The sequence below is a fragment of the Trichechus manatus genome, unplaced genomic scaffold (assembly GCF_000243295.1).
Source record: "Trichechus manatus latirostris isolate Lorelei unplaced genomic scaffold, TriManLat1.0 scaffold00015, whole genome shotgun sequence".
Taxonomy (NCBI): domain Eukaryota; kingdom Metazoa; phylum Chordata; class Mammalia; order Sirenia; family Trichechidae; genus Trichechus; species Trichechus manatus.
This window is the reverse complement of record NW_004443951.1, coordinates 4,904,617-4,926,270: the sequence shown is the minus strand read 5'-3', so window position 1 is coordinate 4,926,270 and position 21,654 is coordinate 4,904,617. Positions and strand designations below refer to the sequence as shown.

The 21,654-nt window shown below is 37.3% G+C and overlaps 1 protein-coding gene across 4 annotated transcripts in view; it reads right to left on the bottom strand.

The window, feature by feature from the left end:
* Positions 1 to 21,654, bottom strand: part of FAF1 (Fas associated factor 1) — a 573,118-nt gene that overhangs the window by 454,510 nt on the left and 96,954 nt on the right. For all 4 annotated transcript variants that reach the window (XM_023727090.1, XM_023727089.1, XM_023727088.1 and 1 more), the window contains exon 2: positions 13,097 to 13,165. Coding sequence is in view for 2 of the 4 variants with exons in the window: in XM_023727088.1 (XP_023582856.1) it covers positions 13,097 to 13,165 (69 nt within the window). In the remaining 2 variants the exon portion in view is untranslated. The remainder of the gene's footprint in view (positions 1 to 13,096; positions 13,166 to 21,654) is intronic.

Here is a 21,654-nt window from a genome sequence, read left to right as displayed (position 1 = left end):
AAGTGATAAGGTTTAAGAACCACCCTACACTGGCATGACCTCATTAATATAACAAAAGAAACCCCCTTATTTCCAAATGGGTACAAGAGCCAGAATTCAACATATATTTTTGGAGAACACAATTAAACCTATAACATCATTTTATTCCACTTTAACTTCAGTGGTCTTTTTTTGCCCCATATTTTCTCTTCAAAAGCAGAACTAATGAAAGCTTTCAAATAAGTTCAGTTATATAATGAGATTTTAATGATAGAATGATACAACCAGAAATAGACAAACAAAAAAAGGGAGGAGAGGGCTATGAAATGCTTAGACAATAATTGCAAAGGAAAGGATTTAGTGACTTGTGAAAAGCATTTCTCAAAAAAGCCGCAACAGGCACAGACCATCTCAATTTTATTAGTGAAATACTGAAACCAGCCCTATCCTTTCCCTTGGTATCTGCATTACTCCCTCTCTTTCCTCAAACTTTATGTTTGACAGATAAGAAGTGTAATAACAGTAAGAGGGGAAGTCTGAGCAGTTAAAGACTTTCACATATCCAAATGATGAAGAAGGAAAATAGACTTGTAAATAAGCTAACGTCTTAGTTTCTTGGTGCTGCTGTAAGAGAAATACCACAAGTAGTTGGTTTTGAAGAACAGAAATTTATTTTTTCACGGTTTAGGAGGCTAGGAGTCCAAAGTGAGGGCATCGGCTCTAGGGGAAGGCTCTACTCTACCTGTGCATCTCTGGGAGAAGATCTTTTTAAGTTTCTGTAGACCTGGCATTCTTTGATTTCTTGGCAATCTCCACATGGCATGTATTTCCCATGCCATCTGTACTGGCTTCTCTATTGCTGTTTTTATATCTCAAAAGTGGGTAGGTTTAAAACACACCCTATACTGATACAGTCTCTTTAACGTAACAAAGAGAACCCTATCCACAAATGAGATTACATCCACAGGTAAAAGGGTCAGGATACCAACACATATTTTTGGGGGACACGGTTCAGTCCATAACACTCACTAATAATAAAATCATTCAAATAAATATTTATTAAGCAAGTACTACTATGTGCCAGCACATAGACTAAGAGGCAGTCGTTCCAACAGAACACAAGGATGCTACATGGTTTAAAGTCAGGAAAGGTGTGTGTCCAGGTTGTATGTTTTTCCCCATACTTACTCAATCTGTATGCTCACAAATAATAGGAGAAGCTGGACTATATGAAGAACGCCGTATCAGGATTGGAGGAAGACGTATTAACAATCTGCATATGCAGATGACACAACTTTGCTTACTAAAAGGGAAGAGGACTTGAAGCACTTAGTGATGAAGATCAGAGACTACCGCCTTCAGTATGGATTGCACCTCAACATAAAGATAACAAAAATCCTCACAACTGGACCAATAAGCAACACCATGATAAACAGAGAAAACGGTGAAGTTGTCAAGGATTTCATTTTACTTAGATCCACAATCAATGTCCGTGGAAGCAGCAGTCAAGAAATCAGATGACATATTGCACTGAGAACTCTGCTAAAAAGATTTCTCTAAAGTGCTGAAAAGCAAAGATGTCACTTTGAGGACTAACGTGTCTCTGACCCAAGGCATAGTACTTTCAATTGTCTCATATGCATGTGAAAGCTGGAGAATGTATAAGGAAGACGGAAGAATTGATGGCTTTGAATTATAGTGTTGGTGAACCACAAAGGATAAGGAAGGACACTATATAATGATTAAAGGGTCAATACACCAGGAACACATAAATACAATAAATATTTACGCACCCAACGACAGGGCTCCAAAATACATAAAACAAACTCTAGCAGCACTGAAAAGACAGACAGCTCCACAAGAGTAGGAGGAGATTTCAACACACCACTTTCGGTGAAGGACAGAACATCCACAAAGAAGCTCAACAAAGACACGGAAGAGCTAAATGCTACAATCAACCAACTTTATCTCATAGACATATACCAAACACTCCACCCAAAAGCTGCCAAGTATACTTTCTCTTCCAACACACGTGGAACATTCTCCAGAATAGACCACATATTAGGCCATAAAGCAAGCCTTAACAAAATCAAAGCATCAAAATATTACAAAGCATCTTTTCTTACCATAAAGCCATAAAAGTAGAAATCAACAACAGAAAAAGCAAGTGAAAAAAAATCAAACACATGGAAACTGAACAACACCTTGCTCAAAAACTACTGGGTTACAGAAGAAATTAAGGATGAAATAAAGAAATTCATAGTCAAATGAGAATGAAAACACGTACTATCAGAGCCTTTGGGACACAGCAAAAGCAGTGCTCAGAGGTCAGTTTATAGCAATAAATGCATACATCCAAAAAGAAGAAAGGGCCATAATCAAAACATTAACCCTACAACCGGAACAAGTAGAAAGAGAGCAGCAAAAGAAGTCCTCAGGCACCAGAAGAAAGTAAATAATAAGAATTAGAGTAGAATTAGATGAAATAGAGAATAGAAAAACAATTGAAAGAGTTAACAAGACCAAAGCTGGTTCTTTTAAAAGATCAACAAAATTGATAAACCATTGGCCAAACTGACAAAAGAACAACAGGAGAGGAAGCAGACAACCCATCTAAGAAATGAGACGGGTGATATCACAACAGACCCAACTGAAATTAAAAGAATCATAACAGAATACTATGAAACACTGTACTCTAACAAATCTGAAAACCTAAAGGAAATGGTCAAGTTTCTAGAAACTCACTACCTACTGAAACTAACACAAACAGAGGTAGAACAACTAAATAAACCCTTAACAAAAGAAGAGATTGAAAAGGTAACTTAAAAACTCCCAACAAAAAAAAACCCTGGCCCAGACGGCTTCACTGGAGAATTCTACCAAACTTACAGACAAGAGTTAACACCATTACTACTAAAGGTATTTCAGAGCACAGAAAAGGATGGAATAGTCACAAACTCATTCTATGAAGCTAGCATAACCCTGATACCAAAACCAAGTAAAGACACCACAAAAAAAGAAAATTACAGACTAATATCCCTCATGAACATGAATTATGGTGTTGGTGAAGAATACTGAATATACCACAGACTGTCAGAAGAACCAACAAATCTGTCTTGGAAGAAGTACAGCCAGAATGCTCTTTAGGAGCGAGGATGGCAAAACTTCATCTCATGTACTTTGGACATGTTATCAGGAGGGACCAGTCCCTGGAGAAGGACTTCATGCTTGGTAAAGCAGAGGGTCAGCAAAAAAGAGGAAGACCCTCAAGGAGATGGATTGACACAGTGGCTGCAACAATAGGCTCAAACATAATAATGATTGTAAGGATGGCACAGGACCAGGCAGTGTTTCATTCTGTTGTACAAAGTGTCACCATGAGTCGGAACCAAGTCGACGGCACCTAACAAACAAAATTATGTGCCAAAGACAAAATAAGAAACAGAATTTCTTTCCTCTAGAATCTTATAACCTATTTCAAAACAAAGCATGAACATCATTAAAGCACCACTATATAGTAACAGCACAAGCTCTTTCTCTTGACAGTACAAAATCAGTTGAGTGGTAGAAAGAAAAAAATAGAAGAATAGCACACTGGGTAGACAAAATCTAATAAACAACGGTAAGCCATGATTTTAAGGCTATGAGAATTTGGATCTGGGTTTAAAATCAGCTTTACCCATTATCAGCTGTGAGCTTGGAAGGTTTATTTAACTTTATGGGCCTCGGTTTTCTCATCTATAAAATAAAAATAATACCTACCCCAAGGTCTGCTGCTAACCTAAAGGTCAGCAGTTCAAACCTACCAGCCACTCCACAACAGAAAGATGTGGCAGTCTGCTCGCATAAAGATTATAGCCTTGGAAACTCTATGGGGCAGTTCTACTCTGTCCTATAGGATAACTATGAGTCAAAATCGACTCAACGGCAACAGGTTACCTACCCACATGTGTGTACTGATGTGGCGATTCAATAAAATAATGTAGTTAAATCACTTGACGTAATGTCTACCACAAAGTACCCTCAATAAAAGGAGAGAAAATAAAAAGTGGAATAGTGGTCAGATTAAAAAACTGAAGAATTCTGTAGATTGGGCTTACGGTCCCTTCAGCGCAAGACAAGCAAAGAAGGCTGTCATGGAGGAGGAAAAATTGATTATGATGAGATATTCTTTCACAGTAATTTCTCTTTTGTCATACCAAGGATTTGTGCAAATATAAGCCAGTGTCTCATGGCCATTGATGAAAGGCAGTGTTAAATGCTTAGCTGCTTTCTAATCATGACAGACACTCATTATATCACTGGTTAGACTAGTTCATCCATAAAACTGCAGGTGTTCGTAATACTGTGCAAAGTAGAAAAACAGCACAAATTCAAGGAACCCTAAAGCCACATCCTGAGCAGTGTAGTGGAAAAAACTGTTCTAAGTAATTTTTGAATAATCATTAAGATATACTTCTTCAAAAGCAAAAATTGGTGGAAGAGAAATGTCCCAAAGCACCTCAGTGAATCTTATATGACAAATTATATGCATGATCATTTTCCTTGGTTTTGACTCTTCTAGTGTAAATGACTTTACCATAAGCTTCTATTAGTCAAAATCACCTTTAAGAACTAGAAATTCAGTGATGATCCAGAAATATATAGGCTGTTTTGTTTCATTTTGGCCTTATATTGGAACATGTAGCTAAAAAAAAAAAATACAACAACTCTGAAGAGAATCTTCCTTCAACAAAACAGCTATGTCAGCAGAGGCAACAAACCAGAGCAAAAATTGAGCGCAAAGTTCAAAAATAATTTCCTAAGAGCATATAGTATTTATAAGGTAGTATGACTAGGTTAACGTTTACTATTACTTTATTTCACTTAACATTGAGTTATCAAGCATATGTCAAATATCTTTGCCTGGACCTGCTAGAGCTTATTAGAAATTTTAATTTATATAAGGAGTTTCATATATATATAGACTGTCTTTGAAACAACTAGCATAGCATTTTGTCCTGCCATTATTTGCCTTATAAAGTTGTTAAAAGGATTAATGGAATATGCACAAGTGTTTCCAACCTACAAAGTTGTATTAAAATGTTAGCTTGTACTACTATTCATAATCAACTGTTTTTCTTAGAATCTTAACAAAAATTTAACAAATACTTCGTGTATCAAGGAAGCTTCAGAATAATCTAGTCCAAACTCCTTATTTTATCCGAGGAAATTCAGAGGTTCACAGAGAAGTAACTTGGCCAAGGCCACACTCAATAAATTAATGACAAGAGGTATCTTAGTTATCTATCCCTGCTACAACACAAATACCACAAGTGAGTGGCTTTAAATAACAGAAACTTATTTTCTCACAGTTCTGGGGCTAAAAGTCCAAATAAGGGGACTGGCCATGTCATTTCCTTCCTTGTTGTTAGCCCAGTGCATCCCATGGTTCCTTGGCTTGTTGACTATCCTCACATGGCATCCCCCTTTCCCCTGTGTGTATGTTTCCATTTTTATTCTGTTCCTTTTATAACTCAGAAATGATTAGCTTTAGGGCACATCCTACATGGGTATGGATTCATTAACATAACAAAAGAAAACTCCTATTTCCAAACAGAGTACAGGTACAGGGGTTAAGATTTCAACATATATTTTGGTGGGACACAATTCAATCCATAACAAGGTTTGAAAAGCCAGGGCTCTTGATTCAAGATTAATGCAATGCATTTTACCACTACAGTTAGCTATAGTTAGCTGCCTAACATTTACAAATCGTACAGAGTTCTCCATTCCGTCAATGTCTTCTACATTAAAAACAGAAAGTGAGCAATGGCTCAATTCTGGAGCCCAATTTATGACAATCACATAGCACAATTCCATGTAAGAAGGCAGTTCTTTGGTAGAAGACTCTTAACTCACTGCCAATAATTCTCCTTATGCCACTCACCTTTCTGTGTACATTAACTTTGTCTCAACTATAAGTGCAGGACAACATGAAAAAAGACCAAAGTCTGAGGTCAATGGAGGTAGAAGGGGCACTACAGGGTTCATGTCAGGCAGGGACACTTCCCAATAGTATTAAAGTATATGTTAGTTTGTTTCCATAATTTTAGCATATATAACTGTGATAGTTGGGATTGTGTGTCAGCTTGGCTGGGCCATGACTCTCAGTGTTTTGGCAGTCATGTAATGTGATAACTTCCCTGCTGAGATTTGATACATGATCCCCCCCCATGTTGAGATCTGCTGTAAGTAGACAATCGGTTGAAGGGAAGTTTCCTTGGGCACGTGGTCTGCATCATGTGTGGGTGGACATTCAGGCAGGTTCTGGGGCTTTTGCTTGTTCTGGATCCTGCAGCTGTCTCCTGTTCATCTGACCTCCGGTTCTTGTGACTTGAGCTAGCAGCTTTCCTATGGTCTTGCCTGCTGATCTAGGGATTTGTCAATCCTCACAGCCTGTAAGCAACAGCCCAGCTCTCTGGCCTGCCAATCTTGGGTTCGCCAGCCCCTGCAGCTACATGAATCAGAAGAAGCCTCCTTCCTGACCCACGAACTTGGGATGTTACAGCCTCTACAACCACATAAGCCATTTCCTTGATATGAATCTCTCTCTCTCTCTATATATATATATATATATATATTTATATGCTTTACTGCTTTTGCTTCTTTAGAGAACCCAGCCTAAGACAATAACCCAACCTGTAGTCACCTCAGAATAACTAGAGTCAACTGTAGGGTGATTAAAACAGGGTTTGAAAGCACTGCTTTTCTGAACAGCTACCTCCGTAATAAAAATAATGTACAGGATTAGCGAAAGTCACTAATTACTAGAATACCTGGGACTGGGTTATATTTTCATATAGAATACTTCTTATTTGTGTCTAAATCTATATAAAACCAAACTCACTGCCATCCAGTTGAGTCCTACTCATAAAGACCCTATAGGACAGAGTAGAATTGCCCCCATAGGGTTTCCAAGGCTGTAAACCTTTATAGAAGCAGATTGCCACATCTTTCTTCAATGGAGCAGCTGGTGGGTTCTAACAAACTGCCAACCCTTCAGTTAGCAGATGAGTGCTTAACCACTGCACCACAAGGGCTCCCTAAGTCTATACAGAATAGCTAAAATATTAACAATCATTATATATTCAAGAAGTTACTCCCATTCCTGATTATAATATACATGCATAAGAGATGTTGTCTTACCAATTTTCCTGTACATTTCTCAAAAGAGGGACTGTATTTTTTAAGCCCTGGCTATATTTAGCATAAGGAGCCATGGTGGTACAGTGGTTAAGTGCTTGGCTGCTAACTGAAAGGTCAGCAGTTTGAATCTACCAGCTGCTCCATGGGAGAAAGATGTGGCAGTCTGCTTCCGTAAAGATTTATAGCCTCGGAAACCCTACGAGGCAGTTCTACTATGTCCTATAGGCTTGCTATGAGTTGGAACTGATTTGATGGCAATGGGTTTAGTCTGTTTTGGGTTTTGTTTTTTATACACGTATCTAGCATAAAGGAGCCTTGCCGGTGAAATGGTTAAGCTCTTGGCAGTTCAAATCCACCAGAGCTCTACAGGAGAAAAGACTTAGCAATCTGCTCCAGTAAAGATTAGAGCCCAGTAAACCCTATGGGGTTTCTACTCTATCATATAGGGTCACTATGAGTCGGAATTGGCTTGACAGCACACAACAATGTATCTAGCATAAGCCTGAAGATACTATGAGTACTCAATGCTTACCAAATGGATTTTTTTGTTATTAGATTTTTTTTAAGTTCATCATAATTCCAGATTGTGGTGTCTAATGCACATTCCTCTACACTGCTCTAGCAAAATGTACACAAAAACACTGGAGGAGCGATCTGAGTGATAAATATAATAAATTATGCAAACTGTTCCATAAGGCCCATAAAACACAGAACAGTGATAATCATGTTATATACAGAAACACAAGATATAACACACAGACAAAATAGAACACCAAATAAAAAGCTGTGTGATTCTAATGAAAGTCTGAACTAGTAATGGGTGATTCAAAATATTTAAGCTTCATTCTTTTAAAAACTCACAACATAAAAGTTAGTGCTAATATGAAAAAGTGAGAAATGATAAATTCATAGAGCAAGATTGTTTCATAGCATAGCAAATCTTTACTATGGATAAAGGTGGATCATGTGCAGGAAAAGCCAGGTAGATATATATTTTAAAAGAAAGCAAAATTTAAGGCTATGAAAGATAGCTTGCCTTTACTTGGGCCTGACAGAGTGTCAGATCAAATTTCTGCAGAAATATTACACACAATATTTTTAGCTCAAGTGATATTACAGTATTTTCCAAAATCAATTATCTCAAATAGTTTTTACAGCATCTGTAACCATCAATTATTCACCACTAACTGAGAAACTTCTTCTCATTTTGAGTCGTGCCACGTTATCAAATGAAGGTCCCGAAAGCTTGACTCCATTCACGTCATTAAGGTTGACCCTACTTTGAGGAGGCAACTCTTCCCAGTGATATTCTGAGTGCCTTCCAACCTGAGGGACTCATCTTCTGGCACTATATCAGACAATGTCCTGCTGCTATTCATAAGGTTTTCACTGGCTAATTCTTTTCAGAAGTAAACTGACGGGTCATTCTTCCTAGTCTATCTTAGTCTGGAAGCTCAGCTGAAACCTGTCCGCCAGAACTGGACCAATAAGCAACATCATGATAAACGGAGGGAAGACTGAAGTTGCTAAGGATTTCATTTTACTTGGATCCACAATCAATACCCGTAGAAGCAGCAGTCAAGAAATCAAAAGACACATTGCACTGGGCAAATCTGCTGCAAAAGACTTCTTTAAAGTGCTGAAAAGCAAAGACGTTACCTTAAAGACTAAAGTGCGCCTGACCCAAGCCATGGTGTTTTCGATCGCCTCACACACATGCAAAAGCTGGCCAATGAATAAGGAAGACCAAAGAAGAATTGATGCCTTCGAATTGTGGTGTCGGTGAAGTATATTGAATACACCGTGGACTGCCAATAGAACGAACAAATCTGTCTTGGAAGAAGTACAACCAGACTGCTCCTTAGAAGCAAAGATGGTGAGACTAAGTCTCACATACTTTGGACATGTTATCAGGAAGGATCAGTCCCTGGAGAAGGACATCACACTTGGTAAAGTAGAGGGTCAGCACAAAAGAGGAAGACCCTCAATAAGATAGACTGATACAGTGGCTGCAACAATGGGCTCAAGCATAACGATGATTGTGAGAATGGTGCAGGACCGGGCAGTGTTTCGTTCTGTTGTATACAGGGTCGCTATGAGTTGGAACTGACTCGATGGCACCTAACAACAACATCTGAGAAAAGTCTCTCTTTGCAACACTCTAGATAGGCTGCATTGAGAAAATTTCCATAATCAATAAATGTGTTAATCTTCAAAACTAAATAACATGGACCAACAGGAAGCAAATAAAGAAAGAACTTACATCCATCCTCCCAACTGGTAATTTCCACCTCAGACACTTGATGTCTATAACTCCAAGCCTACAACCTCTCTTTTCTCCATCCCATTTCCTTCTCACTAGTTCCATGCAGTGGTAGCACCAAAGAGTGACTTGGTGGGATTTTTAGCCTCCTTCAATAATTTCTATCAGCCCTTCTAAAAGACAACCCAAAAATATACAAACTAAATAAAGCAAGGCAGTTGCTACTGCAAAAGCAGCTCAAGACAAGAAACCTGGATTACCCATCCAAATAAGTTGCTGTCCCTCCACCTTCTACACAGAAACCATGGAGTTGTCACCTGTACCATGCTTTGTACGTTCATTTGGAGTATACTACAGTAGTTAAAAGTATCAATCTGGAGTCAGACAGATCTGAGATTTAAATATTAGCTCCTCTGCTTGTTGATATGTGACCATAGACAAGTAGCTTAATTTCTATTGGCTGTACCTTTTTTTTTTTAAGTTGTGAAAGTGCACATACAAAAGAGGATATATATGAAGAAATTATAAAGAATAAGATAAACATGCATGTATCTACTACTGAGTTCCAAAATACCAGAAACTTCTAAGCCTACAGAAGAAGGAAAGAACAGGGTGGAGAAGACATGGATAAAAACTAGACTTCTGTCAATGTAAATTGTTTAGTTTTGACTTTGAAACAATATAAATATTGTATTAATTATAAAACAAAATAAAATAAAAATACTTTAAAATCCTAAAAATTGACTATTCCAATTGGTGATTTAACCACATAGAAAGGAATGAGCTCAAGTGACTCTAAAAGACTACAATTTGATTATTGATCCCTACTCAGGTATAACCAAAGACAAAAATGACTATAAAGAAATCCTAAACTGTTTTTTGAGTAATCATACTGCTAGTAATAACACAGGTATTATTGTGAAAAATTATCTGTATATTAAATGATAGTCAATGTACATTTTGCTAATATTATTAACTAAAAATTTTACATAAGAAAGGGAACACAAAAACAAATCAAATCCATTAAAAACCCTAGAATTCTAAATTTGAATTGGAAATATCAGTAAGAACTTACAATGTGTTTTAATTTAAATTTTTTTCCAAGCTCTATCCACTTAAGACTTAAAAACAACTAACCCAACAGCAATGAGAACCTCTAGTACCCAGATTATAGTCTCCAAATACTATTTCCAGGTTGGGAACAAGAAAGGCACAAGATGAGCTTGGAATATCTTGTTGTACCAGGAAGCAAAGAAGCTATAAAGATCACTGGATTCCTGTCAAAAGGACAAAACAGCCAGGTTGAAGCAGCTCCCACTGGCCAAAGATGGGACAATTTAAGCATCAAAAAGAATAAAAACTGCAATTGATGGGAACACATCAATTATGTTAAAAATTCATTAGCTGGTAATAACTTAAAAATTTTTTTTGGTTATCTTACGAAGATACTAGGGAATCAGTTATTCAGAAAACTGGTAAATAATTGGAAAGAATCAAATATTTATTCCTATACAACCTGTTCTTCACAGTAAATAAGTAGTTGGTATGGGAAAATCCTTCTCTATGAAAGAATAAATGCAGAAGAAATTACAGAACTGGAATATCACCAGTTAGGAACCCCTTCCTCATAAAATAATGGATATAAGCAACAAGCATCAAAGGAAGCTAAATTACTGGCTGAAAAGTTGATGAGGAACTTTATAACGGATGAAAAAGGCTAACAACACCTGAACCATAACATCATAAAAATGCAGCCAGATAGTATATTCTCCTGATGTGATGCAATCAGAAATTTTCAACACCACCTACTAAATATTTAAGACAAAAATGTAATCTGAATCTAATCAAGACTCTAAATCTAACAACCAGTTTGTAGGAACTAGAGAGGATTGAAGAGGTTAAATAACAACATGTTGACGCAATCAGTAAAATCCAGGATGAGAAATTCTACAGGAAAAATGACCCAGTTTCTCCAACAAGGAGCCCTGGTGGCGCAGTGGCTAAGAGCTCAGGCTGCTAACTAAAAGGATGGCAGTTCAAATCTACCAGCCGTTCCTTGGAAATGCTATGAGGCAGTTTTACCCTATCCTACAGGGTCACTATGAGTTGGAACTGACTCGATGGCAGCGAGTTTGGTTTGGTTTTTTTGGTTCTCCAACAAATAAAGTGCAAAGGAAAAAATAAGGATAGCAGGGGAAGAGTTTAAAACGAGACTCAGGAGATAATATCAAACAAATACAACGTATAGACCTTGTCTAGTTCTTGATTCAAACAAACTTAACAATAATTACAGGCAATCCCCAGATTACAAACAGTTCGCATCTAACATCAGTTAGTCAAATGTGTGTCTTAATATGCAGTATATAGGGTGTAAATTTCTATGCATAAAAGACATTAAAGAAACACTTTCAGATACACTAAATCATCTTTAATATAATAATACAGTAATAATAACAATGTTTTGATGTGTGTCGCAAAGTAGCACCTGTTTGTTATTACAAACCACTATATGTACCTCGAATTTTTAATATGATAGGCTTTAGGAGACGGTTGGTTCGTAACTGTGTCTTGTACGTAAGTGGGACATTCATAACCCTGGGGCTGCCTGTATAATAGGGGAAATGTAAACTGACTATTTATTGTATTTTCAGATGTAACAATGGTATTGCAATCATTTTTAAGTATTTTTTAGAGATACAGTGTAAGTATTACTAGATCAAAATATACGATAACTGGGATTTACTTTAAAATAATCAGTGAGGGGAAGGAGCGATAAATAGGTCAAATTTGACATGCTAATTTGTGATAAGTACATTATTCTGTCTCTGCTTTTTTATGTTTGAAAATTTCCACAATAAAGTTTTTTTAAAAGGAAATAATGCTACAATAGCCAAAAGCTGGAAACAACCTAAATGTCCATCAATAGATGAGTGGATAAATAAAAAGGGGTACATGTATACATGGGAATATTATGCAGCCATAAAGAGAAATGAAATCCTGACACATGCTACTATATGGACGGACCTTGGAATATTAAGTTGAATGAAATAAGTCAGTCACAAAAGAACCATTACTGCTCCAACACCACTATATAATGTATTTCCGATTTGCTTTGCAATAGATCAGTAAGATTCAGTGCTGTGCTGAGCCCTGCCTTTTGAATTTCTGCCAGCAAAATTAAAAAAAAAAAAAAGAAACAAGAAAAGAAAAACTAAACTACCTCTATAATAAACTGCCTGAAGCTCATAAGGAAAACCACAGCAGAATGCCACTTCTTTAATTGCTTTAGAAAAGAGTAACTATTAGTGAGGGCCTGAGGAAGTAAGAGGAAAGCATCAAATACAGTTATACATACAAGCCTCTCCTTCCAACTCATCTCCACCAAAATATTACACAGGAAGATGAACCTTAATACACTGTAAGATAAGAGAACAACTCTGAAAATTATTTAAATTATCTAAATGTTCATAATAATTTAGTGATTTAATACTGAACTAAGTATGAGCTTCATATTAAAGATATGACATTTAGATTTTATTCATTCAGATCAGACTTACAGATAGCCTATGGTATACTGGTCCCCCTATAAGAAATGTTAAAAACGTTCAAGAGTTCATAAAATTTGACTACTGGTCAGACATTTATGAAAAAGAAAAAACTACTTACCACTAAATCCCAATTATTTTGTTCAAGCAATGTAATAGCTTCATCAATGTTTTCAATGCCAGTACATGCCTGGAAACAAAGTAAATAAGCATTTCAGGTATAATTTTTGGAGTGGAGAGGATAATTAGTCTTAAAAACGTAAGTAGCATACATGTAATTTAGGTTTGAACAAGTATAAGTAAAGCTCAGACATTCAACCCCTAACATTTCCCAGCATTTTCCATACATATTTTGAAAAAGGTTAATTGCAAAGTAAATTTACATTACACTGAAATAAAAGGCAATAAAATAAAGTATGTTTAAATATTGAGCTTTGAATCCCACGGTGATTTCTAGATAATCTTCTAACTGCCTAGAACAACTTTCATTAAAAAGTTGCTTATAAAAAAACCTTATGCAAAAAAATGAACTACAACCCATACCTCAACACCTTATATAAAATTAACTCAAAACGAATAACAGGCCTCAATATGAAACCTAAAACTATGTAACTTCTAGATCTGCATTCTCTATACTGGTAGTCACTAGCCACATGTGGCTAGTAAGCCCTTGAAATGTGGCTCATCTTGAGTTAAGATGTACTGTAAGTGTAAAATACACACCAGGTAAGCCTTAGTATGAAAATAAAAACGCAAACTATCTCATTAATAATTTTTCTATTGAATACATGTGTTAAAATGACAGTTATTTGATATTAGCTTAAATAAAACAGAATATAAAATTAATTTCACCAGTTTCTTTTTTACTTTTCCAATGTGGATACTAAACCAAACCAGCTGCTGTAGAGTTGATTCTGACTCATGGCACCCCCATGTGTTTCAGAGTAGAACTGCACTCCATAGGGTTTTCAATGGCTGAGATCTTTCAGAAGTAAACTGTCATGCCTTTCATCCAAGGTGCCTCGGGATGGATTTGAATCTTTAATCTTTCCGTTAGTAGCCGAGCAATTAACCATTTGCATGACCCAGGAACACTAGAAAATTTAAAATTACATATGTGGCTTTCATTATGTTTCCAGTGCTGTTCTAGAAAAAAAACATAGGGGAAAATCTTTGTGACCTAATTAGGCAAACTGCTTAGATACAACAACAAAAGCGCAATCCAAAAAAATTGATAAAATGGGCTTCATCAAAATTAAGAACAACTGTTCTTTAAAAGATCCTATTAAAAGAATGAAAAGGCAAGCCACTGAGTTAGAGAAAATATCTACAAAACACATAACAGAGCACTTGAAACCAGAATATATTAAAAAAAACTCTATTTTAAAAATTAATAACAGCCAAATATTTGAACAGAAACTTCACCAAAGAGGATATACAGTTGACAGTATGCACACGAAAAATGCTTGCCCCCATAAGTCATTAGAGAAACACCTTCTCTCCCCAAAAAGAAAACAGAAAGAAAAGAAATCCACACACACAAAGAAATACCACTTCTACCCGTTAGAGTGGTTAAAATCCAAAATACTGCCACTACCAAGGGATGGCAAGGATACAGAAAAACTGCAACTCTCATACATTTCTGAGGGGGAGGGAAGATGCAAAATGATAAAGCCACTTTGGAAAATATTTTGGCACTTTCTTAGAAAGTTATGGCCCAGCAACCCTACTCCCAGGTATATTATCTAAAAGAGATGAAAATTTATGTTCACAAGAAAACCTACACATGAATGTTTATAGCAGCTTTATTCGTAATCACTGAAAACTGGGAATATTGAAAACGTCTTTCAGTTGATGAATGGATGAACAGTGGCACATCCATACAACAGAACACTACTCAGCAACAAAAATGAACAAACTACTAATGACACAAAATTCCATGACTGAATCTCAAATGCATCATGTTAAGTGAAAGAGGCCAAACTTAAAACACTAGACATTGTGTAATTCCATTTAAACGGCATTCTGGAAAAGGCAAAACTATAGCATCAGAAAACAGATCACTGAGTGCTAGGGTGCTAGGGGTTAGAAGAGGGATAGGAGCTGACTAAAAAGGGGCAGCAAGTGGGGATTTTTTTTTTAAGTGAGTCACTAAAAACTGTGACTTTTCCTGCATGTGAATGTTTCTTAAAAGTAAATGTGTTCCCAGAAGAACTATACGGTGCTGGCTACAACTACCATACATTCTGATGAGGACCACAACAGATGGATCCTGATAGAAAGGGATAAAAATACGGAACAGAACTTCAAAATCTGCAAAAAATCCAGACTTACTGGACCCACTGAAACAGGAGAAATCCCCGAGTCTCTTGCCCTGAGATATTCTTTCAGCCTTGAACTAAAACTATCCCCTCAAGACATCATTTAGCTGAAAAGCAGGTTAGCCCAAAAAACAATGACTATCACCCTTTAGCATTATATCTTTTAAAATAACCATCTGTATGAAACCAAATGGTCAACAGATACTGTAACGCATAGATGGGAAGGTTGAGGGGCTGTAAGATTAGGTCATGGAAAGGGAACAACTAGAACAGAAATGAGAATGTTGATACAAAGTGAAGTATGTAACCAATGTCACTGAACATTATGTATAGAAATTGTTGAATGGGAAATTTCTGCTGTGTACATTTCCACCAAATATATAATAGAATATTAATTTTTAAAAAAAGTGAATGTGTTCCTCCTTCAATGAGAAAGAACAAATACTAGACAGAAACTTGAAGTCTTACATACAAAAAAAATATCTCCACTGAAGGTAAACGCATAGGTAAGTGTAAGGCCAAGTTTTAAAGTATTTTTGCTTGATAATTCTAACTGTTAAGCCTTTTGTGCTTTATAATGACAAATGTATAAAAAACACATATAAATTTGTGTTATAGGACACTGAATGTATAAATATATAATAAGCAATATCAACAACATAAATAAGGAAGGGGGAGGAACGGTATAGGTATAGAGTTTTTATGTTACTGAAGTTAAGCTGGTATCTATTTAAACCAGGCTGTTACAGATAGATGTTAAATGTAATCATCACAGTAACCACAAAGAAAATATCTAAAAAATACACATGAAAGGAGAAAAGAATCCAAGGGTTTCAACAAAACCCAAGACTTGGCAGTTTTAGAGGATATGAGGGACAAAGGCGGCGTAAGATAATCAAAAAACAAATAACAAAATGGCAGAAGCCAGTCCTTCCTTATCCATAATTACCACATGCAATGGGATGGATCGCTTTTGTGTGGCCTTTCTTATCATGGTCTTGTAACTCCCATTTAAGTGACTGCATGAAGCTGTGCAAATAACGTAATTGTGGCCCACCAAGGGTATTGGTCAGTTTGCCATCCCGCAAGGCTTAAAAGAGAGCCAATTCCAGAGCAGAGAGAGGATCTCACCACCACCAAGGAAGAACAGCCAGCAGTGGGAGGCGTCCTTTAGACCCAGGATCCTTGCACTGAGAAGCTCCTGGAACCAGGAGACAGAGAGAGAGAGCTGTAACACTGAAGATGGCGAGAAGTGGTGGCAGAGAACGGTGGCAGGAGACACCAACAGGAGAAAATACAGTGGGATTCATGACCCACAGAGCAAGAAATTTGAGTGTCTTTGGGAGGAGGCCTGCTGGCAGAGTAGGGTGCCTCTGGGTACTTGGTGGAGCTAGGTTTACAGACCCATGGAGCTAGAGCTGAGCACCTTCGAGCTAGGCTTGCTGGTGGAGTGGGGTGCCTCAGGGCACTTAGCTACAGAGCTAAAAGAGCTTTATAACACTTGTCCAAGCAGAGCAGGGCAGAGGCCAAGGGTCAGAAAGAGGCGTGTCTGTGAGCATAGCTGAAAAGGGGCTGTCCTAATGGAAGAACTACATCTTGAGTATTCCTGAACCTGAATTGTAACCTATTACTTTTCTAATAAGCCCCATAATCATGAGTATTGCCTGTGAGTTCTGTACGGCCATTGCAATAAATTATCAAACCCAACAGAGAAGTAGAGAGAGCCATGGGAGGGACAGCTGGTGTCAGAACTGGTAAAGACGGTGGAGAAAGGAGGCATGTCTGACTTCTCTCTAACAGGAATCAGTCTTTGGCTATTGATTTTGATTCTCCTTCCCCATCGTGAAGTTATAAAAGGGCAAACGCTACCCCCGTGCCATTTTTACGCCATAAATGTAAAAGAAAGAAATGTTCCAATTAAAAGACAGAGAGTAGCAGAATAGACTAAAATAATAAGATTCAAATATATGCTGTCTAAAAGAGATATATCTTAGACCCAAGGACACAAACAGGTTGAAAGAGAAAGGATGGAAAAAACAATATTCAATGCAAACAGTAACTTTAAAACAGAGTTGGCGTGGCAATCTTAGTATAAGATAAAATAGACTTCAAGTCAAAATCTGTTATAAGATACAGACAAGGACATTAGATAATGATAAAAGGGTCAATTCATCAAGAAGATACAACCCCAAAATATATAAAGCAAACACTGACAGAACTGAAGGGAGAAACAGACAGTTGTACAGCAGTAGCTAGAGATTTCAATATATCACTTTCAATAAAGACAGAACAGCTAAAAAAAAGATCAATAAGGAAATAGAGGACCTGAATTACACTATAAAACAACCAGACTTAACAGATATACATATATATCTATGTATGTATACATATATAACTCATCTGAATAACAGAGAACTAAATGTTATTCAGTTTATATATACCTCTAAGATCTAGCTGGTTTTATACATATATAAAACACTCCATCCCAAAACAGCACAATACACATTCTTCTCCAATGTACGTAGATCACTCTCCAGTACAGAGCATATGTTAGGTCACAAAACAAGTTTCAATAGTTTTTTTAAAAGTCAAATCATAGAAAGTATATTCTCTGACAACAACAGAGTGAAATTAGAAATTAATAACGGAAGGAAAACTGGAAAATACAAATATGTGGAAATTAAACAACCAATAGGTCAAGAAAGAAATCAAGAGACAAACTGGAAAATATTTAGAGTTAAATAAAATGAAAGCACAACATAGCAAAACTTACAGGATGCAGAGAAGGTAGTACTCAGAGGAAAATTCACAGCAGTAAAATGCTTACATTAAAAAAAAGGATCTAAAATCAATAGCCTAACTCTATAACTTGAGGAATCTGAAAAAGAGCAAACAAAACCCAAAGCTATCAGGAGGGAAATAACAAAGATCAGAGCAAAGATAAATGAAATAGAGAGGAACAGAAAAACAATAGAGAATAAATAAAACTATAAATTAGTTTTTGGAAAAGACCAACAAAATTGACAAACCTCTAACTTCCAGGCAACATGAATCTATAGTCAGAAGCACCACACCGTCCCTCCGCAGCAAAGATCAGAAAAACTAAGTCAACCAGAGTCACACGTCAATCCTAAAACCCTAAGCATCAAATGAAGACGTAAAGAACTCAGCCAAGCAACAAATGGAATAAGAAACTGATCGAGAACAGAGCACGAGGAGAGATACATGCAGAGGTCCCCTATCAGCTAACGCAGCGCAGATCTGCCATCTTGGACTTCTATCGGAGATCAGCAAACAGGAGGTACGAGAAAGCAGCTTCATGGAGCTTCCAGCAGGAGACAGAACCGGTAACCCACCATATAGGCTTTCCCACCCCCCACCCTTCTTCACCCCCATTCAGCCTCCTCTGCTTCCTGCAGCCACAGTCTATTGACCAGAAAGCACAAACGTCCCCCCCAGTGCCTCTTGGATTCCACCTGCCCGCAATGGCCAGCTCCCTGAGTGCCATTTGTTGGCTGCTGGTGTTGCTTTTTTCCACTTCTTTAGATTTCTTCCTTACCTCTCATCACCTCCCACTCCTTTCAAATACCGGGCTCCAAGCGCCATCTTTGCTTCTTCCTGAAAGGCTGCAAAACACTGCTTGACTGTGAAACTGCTTCCCAGCCCATGCCGCCACACTGGTAGGACCCCCGGGGCTTTTTTGTTTGTTTCCTCTGATTTGTTCTGTTCTGATTTGATTGTTTTCTTTTTCTTTTCTCGGCTTGGGAGCCCCTTCTAGCCGGGCAGTACCAAGTGGATTGGAAGCTAGCCCCTTACTCTCTGCAGACGCATAGGGACATCCCTGGGGGCATTTCTTTTTTCTTGTTTTTTTGTTTTTTATTTCTTTGTTTAGTTTTCTTCTCTCTCTTATTCCCTTTTTGTCTTTCTTCATTTCCAGTTTCTCAATTTATTCATTTTTTTCTTTTACCCTTTTTCTTTTTTTTTCATTTTTGTTTTTCCCCATTTCTCAGTCTCTCATCTCTCCACTCCAATAGCAAGCTCCCTTAGCACTCTTTTTTGTTTGTGTGTATGTCTTTGGCTCCTGTTCCTCTCTCCTCTCTCTCATATTTCCCATACCCATCTTAACTCCGCATATTACAATCTACCCCCTCCTTCCTGCCTACCTGCACCGTGTGCTGAACATCACAGTCCCAAGCAACACAGGCACGGCCTACTGGAACCCGCCCTGCACTGATTCCTGGTCCGCACTGTCAGTCCTGGTATGTGCCACAAAAAACCTATCCGAGCAACTCTCCTTCAGCTGGACCTGTCCTGCTGTATCATACCTGAGTGACTGACCCTGCCCACTGGAGGAGGTGAAAAGTATCGAGCCCACAGATGAGCAAACAACAAAGAATGCACAGCCCACCTGCCCAGACATAACCAAATAAAACCAAAAAGCAGGACAAAACAAACAAATCAACAATCAATGAATGCGGCAAATAACTACTGAATGCCCCGAAGACACCAGACAATATCACAACATATACAAAAAAAGGACAGGATGGTTCCAGCAGGCGTCCAAAATAAACACCAGATGACTTTCCAGTGGAAGAAAAGGCACTAGAACTACCTGATAGGGAATTCAAATCTCTAATATTCAGAATTACCCAAGAGGTGAAGCAAAAAGCAGACAAAAATGAGGAAAAAACAGACAAACTCATGGAAAATACAGACAAAAAAATGGAAGAATTCAAGAAAATATGGAAGAATTCAAGAAAATAATACGGGAACAAAATGCTAAAATAAATTCACAACTAGAAATCATTAAAAAAAAATTAGAAATCCAAAACATAAACAATAAGATTTCAGAAGTGGACAGTGTCATAGAAGGGCTGAGGGGCAGGTTTGAAATAATGGAAGACAGAATCAGCGAAATTGAAGACAAACACTTGGCTACAACACTGTTTGAGGAAAAATCAGAAAAAAGAACGAAGAAACCCTGAGAATTATGTGGGATACAATCAAAAGCAAAAATCTGCAAGTGATCAGAGTTCCAGAAGAGAAGAAGACAACAGAAAACACAGAGAGGCTCACTGAAGAATTCCTGACAGAAAATATCCCCAATATTATGAAAGACAAAAAGCTGACCATCCAAGAAGTTCACTGAACCCCATATAGAATAGGCCCCAAAAGAATATCACCAAGGCATTTCATAATCACACTTGCTAAAACCAAACACAAAGAATCCTGAGAGAAGCTCAGGAAAAACAAAAAGTCACATACAGAGGAGAAACAATAAAACTAAACTCGGCTTATTTGGCAGAAACCATGAAGGCAAGAAGGCAATGGGAGGACATAAATAAAAGCTTGAAAGAAAAATATTGCCAGCTAAGAATAATTATATCCCACAAAACTCTCGTTCAAACATGATGGTGAAATTAGGTCATTTCCAGATAAACAGAAATTAAGAGATGACGTAAAAACCAAACCAAACTTACAAGACTTATTGAAAGGAGTCCTTTGATCTGAGAACAAACAACATCAGATCACACCCTGAATCTAGGACACAGGATTGTACCAGCCAGATACCAACCTCGGAAATGAACTCATAAGGACTATCCAAAACCAAAAGGATTACAACAGGGAGCCAGAGACGTTAATCTGTAAATGACAACATCAGAACGATAAAAGAGGGAATAAACAGTGTATGTATAGAACGTTCTAACGAAGAGGAAGGCAAGACAATACCTAGTTAATAATAGACTGGTTCAAACCTAGGAAGATAAGGGTAAATTAAAAGGTAACCACAAAGAAAGTTAACAATCCTACTCTTCAAAACAAAGAATAAAAACATAAAAGTCTCAGTAAAAACAAAACCTACAAAAACAAAAGTAATGAAAACAAAATCACAAACAAAAGGAATTCAGTGCAGAAGAGTAAGAGGAACAAAGAAAACGTCAGCACCACAAAAAAAAGCACTACAAAATGACAGCAATAAACTCACACCTATCAGTAATTACACTGAATATAAATGGCCTAAATGCACCCATAAGTCGACGGAGAGTGACAGAATGGATTAAAAAAACAGGATCCATCAATATGTTGTCTACAAGAGACACGTCTTAGAAACAAAGATGTAAACTTATTAAAAATCAGAGGATGGAAAAAAATATATCAAGCAAAGAGCTACCAAAAAAGAGCAGGAGTGGCAATACTAACAACAAAATCCACCATAAAAGACAAAGAAGGACACTATATAATGATTAAGGGGACGATCCATCATGAAAACATAACCATAATAAACATCTACGCACCCAATGACAGGGCTCCAAAATACATAAAACAAACTCTAACAGCACTGAAAAGAGAAACTGAC